The 8857-nt window shown below is 43.6% G+C and overlaps 1 protein-coding gene across 1 annotated transcript; it reads left to right on the forward strand.

Moving 5' to 3' along the window:
- The first annotated feature begins 3316 nt into the window (after positions 1-3316).
- On the forward strand, positions 3317-8666 carry LOC106805645. Its single transcript, XM_014807333.1, has 6 exons — positions 3317-3831; positions 4267-4403; positions 4922-5055; positions 5717-6191; positions 8123-8245; positions 8656-8666. Exons 1-6 carry the CDS (start codon positions 3332-3334, stop codon positions 8664-8666), a joined length of 1380 nt encoding a protein of 459 aa, XP_014662819.1. The 5' UTR covers positions 3317-3331.
- Positions 8667-8857: the final 191 nt, after the last annotated feature.

The raw sequence follows: 8857 nt of genomic DNA on the forward strand, positions 1-8857 counted from the left end.
CGTCTCCACGGTCCACGGTCCACGGGTTAACAATGCGAATGAAACAATCGGTGCATACACCACACGCACACAGCTACATGTAACCCGGCCCTCTTTATAAACCATAATAACCCATATAACCATAACTGTAGTACAATTAGCACATTCTGCCTGTCTGCGGCCATGGTGAAGAACAGATCCACACTGAAGATGAAGCTGTATATATACAAAAATGGGGGGGGGGGTCAGTGGAAGTGGGATCGTAATAAGAACGCTCTGTGAGCCTATTGCAAACGTGGGAACAACGCCTTGGACGTATCACGAGCGTCATAGTCTCAGTGGCAGCGCAGTGTGGACGTAGAATGAGCGGAAACAAGTTAATAAAGCGTAGTGGAAGCGCAGTAACGGCGCAATAAGAACGGGAGAGGCACGTGTGGAGAGCCCAATGAGCGTACAGCAGTCGCAAACCAGTCGCAGGGGACGATTTCTGCGACCCCAAGTCGCTTCTATGCGTTGTTGCTACGTCCACGATACGCTCATGTAGTTCGCTTTGCGCTGCCACGGCGACTGTATACTGCGTCATTACACCGCTCATTACAGAGCGCCGACCCGCTGCGCTTGTTTTGATCCGGACCAACACAAGCGCCGAGGTTTGGCGCTCCAGGTAGCTCATGGCGACCCTCTTCCGTTCTTGACAGTTTCCACTGCGTCTCAACCAGTTACCAACTCGTTCTCAGAGACCTTACTGCGCTTTTCCTCGCGCTTTCATACTTTTCAGGTCGCAGTGGGAGCGCGAACGTGATCGCGGGAAGGTGTGACAGGGGTATTATGTCGTACGCGCGACAGTTGCGGTAACATCTTGCGGGAGAAACAAAGGAACTGACGGTGCGCGCCCGAAGGTCGAAGCTGTGTATAGTGTGACTGTGTCACGCTACGTCGCTAGACACTACACATTATAATTATGCCACAATTTATTCGAACACGTCAATATTGATAGCTAGGTACAGTCGTAATAAGCTAGAGAAATATATGCTAATTGGTTTTATGCATGGAAACAATACACCAGTAAGGCACCATATACGTACATACGTAAATGCCTCTATACATTTATATGGTTTTACGAGAATATTGTGAATTAAACAAGTAGCGCCACCTATTAACTGGAATCTTCAGAAATGATAACGTTTATTTCAATCTAAAAACGGTACTTTATAATTTCATGTTAGCTATAAGTTAACTAGAATCATATAAATAGTTACTGATTATTACTATAGTTGCCTTTAGAATTACGTTTCGTAAATCTACATCATTTTGATGTCTTACTGGTTTATTAGAAGGTAGACGTAGTTTCATAGACACAAAGAATATGGATTGAACATTAACATGCCTATGGAAACTTTTGTAGTTTGTTAACACTAATGCGAGTAGTTATCAGTGTGTCAACGTGTTGAACAGTAATGGCCACAATTCTAATGTTATCAATTGACAAGTCTTGCTTATACCATTACTTTGTGTTTTAAATTTATTTACATTTTGGTGGCTCTGTTTTTTTTTTTTACAAATCAGGATGATGGAGAGGGAGCAGGAGAAACAACAGTGTACAGTGGTGTAACCTGCCTCATTTTATTCCCTTCATTCATGTTGCTAAAACCATAACCACTCGCATTGGCTCCTGAACACAATAGATGAGATAATCGCCTATTTTGACGTATATTTTATTTTCAGTAAAACTGAATCATAGCAATTAATCAGAGATAGAATCATGATCATGTGGTTGTAAATTATCTCCAATTACCCATTACAATTGCAATAACCAATACCAATTATATCCAATGCCACGTATACTGCACATCATAAATTGTGCAAAGGATGGCAGCCATTGTTACACACACCCGATTTATTTGCTATAAAAACGCGGCGAAGACCCTGTATAAACGCAATTCTTTTTTACAAGTTAACTGTATAGACATTTCCAACATGCAACAGAAGCTCGATTCACGTCATTGTCACGTGAATTCGACGAAGTATGCTCTCCATATGAATTCACCTCTCCGACTTCGGTATAGACTTTCATGAGTAAACACTACGAGGTTACGAGGTTAAGCATTAGTTCAAAAGAACCCATCTCTATCTTCTTCTGGGGTCTGATGCTGATTGAGAGGAATGATTAAATCCCAGCTGCTAGGTGTTCCCGGAGTGAAGTCAATATCTCATCTGCATCATCCACAAATTTGTAAAATGCAACTTCTTTAGCGATTAGTGCAGATGATCTCTTTGCACAGAGAATTTCGATCATCTGAGCGTGACCATTGCTTTCGACATGTGCCATCTTCTAAGGATCGCTTAAGAGTTAAGTGCCAGCTTCTGTGTTTGAATCTGTCAGTTTGATCACTTTTGTCTATTTCTCTCTTTGATATAGTTCCTTGGACCTTGAAGACTAATATTTATGAGGTTATGAAGTTAGAAGGGACGTCTTCCAACATCCTCAAACTCGAGGACAGATTATAATCTAGTGACACGTTTCACACGCCATTCCTCCACTGCTGTGCAGCTCATTGTGTCACTTATTCATTAGCATATGTAATGCTAAATGACTGCTTATAGACGCTCATATTAATACGTCCTAGGACTATCAGTGTGATGTGCCCTATAAAGACGATGGTCTTTGCAGTCCATGATAATAATGATGCACCAATCCAATGGCAATGCCAATGGCATTACAGGCATTATGGCAATGGAATTATAGTGACATTATTAATTTGTGTGTTAATGTTCATGAGAATGTTTATCATTGTCGTCTTCCCATGGGCTTTCGCCTGTTTCGGTGCTTGTCATCTCGGCAGAGTCGCGAGCAGAACCCGACGTGTCTCCCGAGAGCCGATCATCATTTTCGTTGAGTCTTTTCAGGAAGGAATCGAGAAGTTGTTTATTGAGATGATCGGTCTGGCTAATTTGACGTTGTGGGTTTTCGTCGTCATCTACTGTCTCCATGTTGACCTCGTCCCAAATTCCGTTAGTGTGACTATCAATTCCGTTAGTTATATTCGTGACTGCATTATTACCAGCATCATAATCATTAGGCAAGTTTTGGTTCATTTCTTCGTGGTTATCTGCCATTGTTATTTATGTTAGAGGGACAAGCCGGTGAAAAATGAACGCGGCCACGTTAGAAAATTAGCCACCGGCAATAATTATAATATATTTATACCGTATTTTGCATAAAATTGATAGAAACTTGTATTTACATAGTGGAATATGCGTTATTATACTCAGACAGTGTTGGATTTTATATAAAATGTTTATTTTGAGTATCCGTGCTTTTCGGTGTAGCAACGCAACAACAGAAAGCAGCATGGCTGATTGGAGCGAAATTCCAAGTGTAGTCTTTATCGAAATATTGCAGTACCTCCACCGAAAAGATATAATTAGTAGTTGCTCTACGTGCAGACAGTGGCGATCGCACTTGTTCAATTGCAGACTGTGGCGGTCTGTCAGCTTGGCTTTTATAAATTCATCTGATGATGAAGTCTCCGGTCTGAAATTTATTATTGATCAAATTGGTAGACACATTCGCGAACTGACCCTCCGGTTTTCGCTGACAGTCGCTCATTTTACTGATGACATGAAGTCAGTCGACCGCGTCGTCGAGGTACTAAAGCTTGTGCCCGCAAAACAGATCCGAAAGATATCTGTTCAGTGTCGTACACCGGCGGTTTTCGACGATCTATATGCTCTATTCGACACCGAGGGTAAAGATCACAATCGTAATTATTGGTTACCGAACGAAAACAACGGCGTTGGTAGTTATCTGAATGGATACTATGCTATCCTAGGGAACGACGGCGAATCCAGGTGATTTCTTACTTTTACGTTTGTGATTACAGATATACGTTATTATACCATCGCTCCATATCACATTATACTAATTTATGCTGAGAGGGTCTATCTCCCCCGTGGTACGGCCGGAACGTACCCTGGGGGACATAGACCCTATGAGCCTAATTTATAGTGATAGCATGCCATATGATGGCATATCATGTGAGAAGAGAAGACTCATGTCATGTTCGCAGTTAGTGGCATAGTGCTACCATGAACATGTGGTATATACATACTAGTGTTGTGATGACACATGACACATGTATGCCTCACAGGGGTACATCTGTTCATGATGCTATATTGGACAACTGTGCCCAAATACTGAGTAAACTTCCATCTCACAGATTTACAATTGCAGCTGAGAGTGAACGAAACTAATCAAGTTTGATAACATCTTAAATTACTTCTTAGGTTCGTTGATGCGTTGCTGAGACTCGTCACAGACAGTCAGAGTTTGACGGAATTTAGTCTCGGCGGTTTACGCAGTTGCTTGTGCCGTGCGCCGCTATTGGTTCAACGTCTAGCTAAATGCCATGCTGCTATGCTTGGTGAGTGACATCCACTCAATCTTATAGTTTGGGACCCCAGGCCTCATTTTTGCAAATGTGATAAACTAGGCCATGGTGCTAAACTAGTATTGGGCCATGACATCTATAGTTTTCGTATAATCAACAACATCTTCAAGACTGTATGGTGTCATGAGAATTATTGGTGCAAAAGTAGCACCAGTGTAGAGTGGCAAATTTCTGAAATAGCAACCTTGGGATGACAAGTGACATGGTGGAAATCACGTGTTCAGAGTGTATATATGTTCAGGATATAGTCTTAGTGGCATCATGCCCCGGCACAATTGCAGTCACCATAATATATGACAGTGTTGTCTTTTAGTGATTAAGCTCATTTAGCTTTATTAAACTTGTGCCAACTTTCCTTTGATGACAAATTTTAAATATTGTTAACCCAAAGTAGGTGGATCACTGTAATTTGCTCAGTGGTTTACAACTTTACAGTATTTACTAGCTCTGTCTTAATTAATGTTGTTTGATTACATACGTTAACATTACAGAAAAATTGCATCTGGCGTCGGTATCAGGTATGCAGATCATCACAAAGGTGAATACTGAGCACTGCTACAACATTGGTAACTTACAAGCTTTTACGAATCTGTCGGAACTCAGCTTAGACTACATTGGAGGGCAGGTATGTTGTATTTTGGATCATGTAAGTCACCCGAGAAACAGAAGTACTTTTAAGTTTGATTTACACATATATATGTAATAAAATTAAACTTGCGCAGAATGCTGTTTTTATGATTTGAAGGTACAAAATTAGCAGTACATGCAAAAATTTAAGACTAGTTCCAGTGTTTCTGCCAAAAGAATACCAATTTAATACAACAAAACTACTAAAGTATTCCAAGTACGTACTAATATTTATGAATAAATAAACCCCTCGACTCCGTTCATGCATTTATATTGGCACATTAATAAATGCCTTTTCGCCCAGGGCTATCCGAGTAAAAAAAATTCTCATTTCGACTGCCGCTGCAAGCATTTTTTGTGAACAACGAAATAAATCCTAGCCCAATCGGAACGTGATCGTTCAAAGCCACTGCACGATTGTCTCTTTCCCTTTTCGCATGTAAACTCCTCCTTGATTTCTTCCAGCTGTCTGAGAGCCTGCTTGAGTCGCTCGCTCTGCCCGGTGTGCATCTGCTGTAACCATCGAAACACAATCTCACTCAACGGCGCTCTCTTCCACTTCTAGCCTTCCGAAAAAAACGAAAATTAATTCCTTTGAAAACTCCTTCGTGATTCTCTTCTTGCTTTCCGCGTGTAAACTCGTTCTCGATATCTTCCAGCTATCGGAGAGCCTGCTGGATTCGCTCGCGCGTCCCGGCGTGCATCCCCTGCGCCTCCTCCGCGTCTTCGTCGCCACCGACAACCACGTGTACGAGCACGTCGCCGACCTTGCGCGCGCCAACCCGATCCGCGACGACGCGTGGGCGTGTCTGCGCGCGCACAGCCCCGCGCTCCGCGTCCACGTCACCTTTTTCGACGTCGACGGTTGCCACGGCGACGACGCGAGCATCCTGCAGCCGAGCGCGCCCGTCTCCGCTCTCGCGTTCGTGTTCGCGTCGCCGTTCCGCGGATCGGCGGGGTCGTCGTCGTCGGCGCTGGGTTTCGCGCGGCAGCACTACGCGGCGACGCTGCGGTCGCTGTGCGTGCTGAGGGACGTGGAACGCGAGCCGGCGCAGTACCGCGACGACGACGAGGAGGACGAACTCGTGCTGCTCGCGTGGAAGTGCAAGAATCTGGAGAGCTTCACGCTCATCGGTACGTGTGTGTGGGGGGCGGGGGGGGGGGGGAGGGGGGGCGTCCCGCTGGGCTGTCACAGGACGCTTGCCAGAGCGCGTGAGATCGTCACCGGTGTCTGTCGCGTTTACGTTTGTGCTTGCGAACGTTTTTCGCGATTGTGTTTGCATTTGTGCTGGCGTTGTTGTTTTTTAGCTCATCTGACGTAGTCAGATGCAGCTTGTAGAATCGCATGATCGTGCGTCCATCCGGCCGTCCTTCCGTCCGTGCGTGCGTCAAACAGTTGGGCACAAATCTTAACCGCTCGACGTACGGTGACGATATTCGGGATGTGGGGGGGGGGAATCGTGAAAAGGACTCGGGATGACCAATTTGGGGGTCAAGGGTCAAATGTCAAGATGTGTCAACGGAGGGGGAATATTTCCCTCTTAACTTAAGGTATAGGAGGAAATACGGAATTGCAGCACAAATCTGCTCAACGGCTCGACCTATGCTCTTAATATTCGGTGTATAGTGTGATGGGCAGGAAACCCATCACCAGTGCGAAATTGGAGGTCACAGGTCAAAGGGCAGTGGGGGAAAGGTCAGATATCCGACATTTTCTGAGGACATGGCCTAACGGACAGAGTGAAAAACTTTTTTGTTTCAGCACTGACCTACCATTTTTATCACTTTATTGAAAGGACTATGAAATGTGCTTTCCATTGACATGAGAAGAGTAAGTGTCTGATAACCTTTTGACTCTCAAGAGGAGGGTTAAACATGGATTTATTGACTGTTAACAAAGTACTGAACTGCTTTTGCTATTATTAGAGCCCATACGGCATACCTGTGTGGATGTGAGGCTACATTTGCAGTTCAATTGCAAAGACAAAAGTTTGTTGAACAAGGTTTACACTCCTTAAATAATATTATTTTCTAAAGCAGTCTGTATATTAATAGCACCCTGAATGCTCGCGTGGCTACCGTCATCCGAAATGTAGGCAAAAACCTGGGGGCAACCCATTACTCATGCATGGGGGTGAACTGGCACTTTTCTAATGAACATGCACACCTGCAATGCAGATGTGTTTAATTTATTACTCACAGCTGAGCGAAATTGTCGCCTGCCTGAATATACTTGGATTTTAGCCTGTAAATTTCAGCAACTCAATGGAATTAGGTTATCTCTACTTTCTTGATTTATCACCAATGCACGAAGGGCGATGCTATCTTTGATTATTGATTACACTTGCACGCGCCATCTCGCGGCAACTATAGGCCTAGTGATACATTATGACACGAATATATAAGACGGTCGAGCAGGTATGAAGTAGGATGCATTGTTAGGGTTTAGTTTTTAGTGTTAATACCTATGCTACACAGTTTTGATGATGACGTAGCCGGTTTAGCGATAGAACAGGCTTTCAACCTTTTGCAGAAACGAAGGCCAGTACAGTAGAGCAGCAGACCTCAGAACAGCACTGTCGCTAATGCGGGACTTGTTTGTGTTGTGTTACGTTGCGTTACTTTGCGTCGTACTGTGTCGCGCTGTGTTGTGTCGTGTTGTGTTGCGTCGTATTGTATTGTGTTGCATTGCACTACATTGTGTTGTGTTGTGTTGTGTTGTGTTGTGTCATGTTGTATTGTGTTGTGCTTCGACGGGATATGCAGTGCTGCGTTCTGATGGGACTCGTTAGTGTGGAGTAGATGATTGTCTCCGTCGTTCAGACACCTATTGCATAATCTATCGAGTGCGCGTGGCAAAACAGTTGCGGCAGGCAGTTTACGGCTAGTCGATATAAAAAAAGAATCATTCCTCCTACTCACTTTAATAGCGATTTTTATTGCCTTCAAACCTCAAAGACACTAAAATCTGAAATTCAAATGTACAGTGGTAAAGGTAATTGCTCTCATATTGCCTACGGTTAGGCAACTGATGAACAATCATGGCATGCTTTTATGCATTTCAGGGTACGAGTTTGCACAGGAAGACATATTTGCCATAGCACGCCTGCTGAAGTCGAAGCTGAAACATTTTTGCATTCCGCAGTGCTGTATCGCCACGACTCAGGAAGATGGCGTCATTGAAATAGGTGCGCTTCCATTTTTTTTTTTTATCTTCATTTTGAACTCACGAAACGAAGGCCGTATAGAGGGGCCTGGGCTCATACAAAATCTAGTGTGGTGATAGGGCGCGTGGTTCAGTCATAATGAGAGCATAGTAATAACAGTGGAGTTCATGTCTAGCCGTTTGAATTCAACCATTTGTTTCACTAATTCGGCGCTCGGTACGACTTTCTTGACTGGCCTCGTCGCCGAATTAGTGAAACAAATGGCTAAATTCAAGCGGCTGGTGCTCTGGCTATTTACCATCGTACACTGCTGCAATGTACCTGCCTTTAATAATCTGCGATGTCGTTTTCGCTACGTCCCGACGCCCAAGTCTATTTCTAAGTCTAGTTTTAAGTCTAGTTCTAAGTCTAGTTCTAAGTCTTGTTCTAAGTCGAGTTCTAAGTCGAGTTCTAAGTCTAGTTCTAAGTATTTTTCTAAGTCGAGTTCCTTGTTCTAAGTCGAGTTCTAAGTCGAGTTCTAAGTCTAGTTCTAAGTATTTTTCTAAGTCGAGTTCCTTGTTCTAAGTCGAGTTCTAAGTCGAGTTCTAAGTCTAGTTCTAAGTATTTTTCTAAGTCGAGTTCCTTGTTCTAAGT

Source organism: Priapulus caudatus, unplaced genomic scaffold (genome assembly GCF_000485595.1).
Source record: "Priapulus caudatus unplaced genomic scaffold, Priapulus_caudatus-5.0.1 Scaffold122, whole genome shotgun sequence".
Lineage (NCBI taxonomy): Eukaryota > Metazoa > Priapulida > Priapulimorpha > Priapulimorphida > Priapulidae > Priapulus > Priapulus caudatus.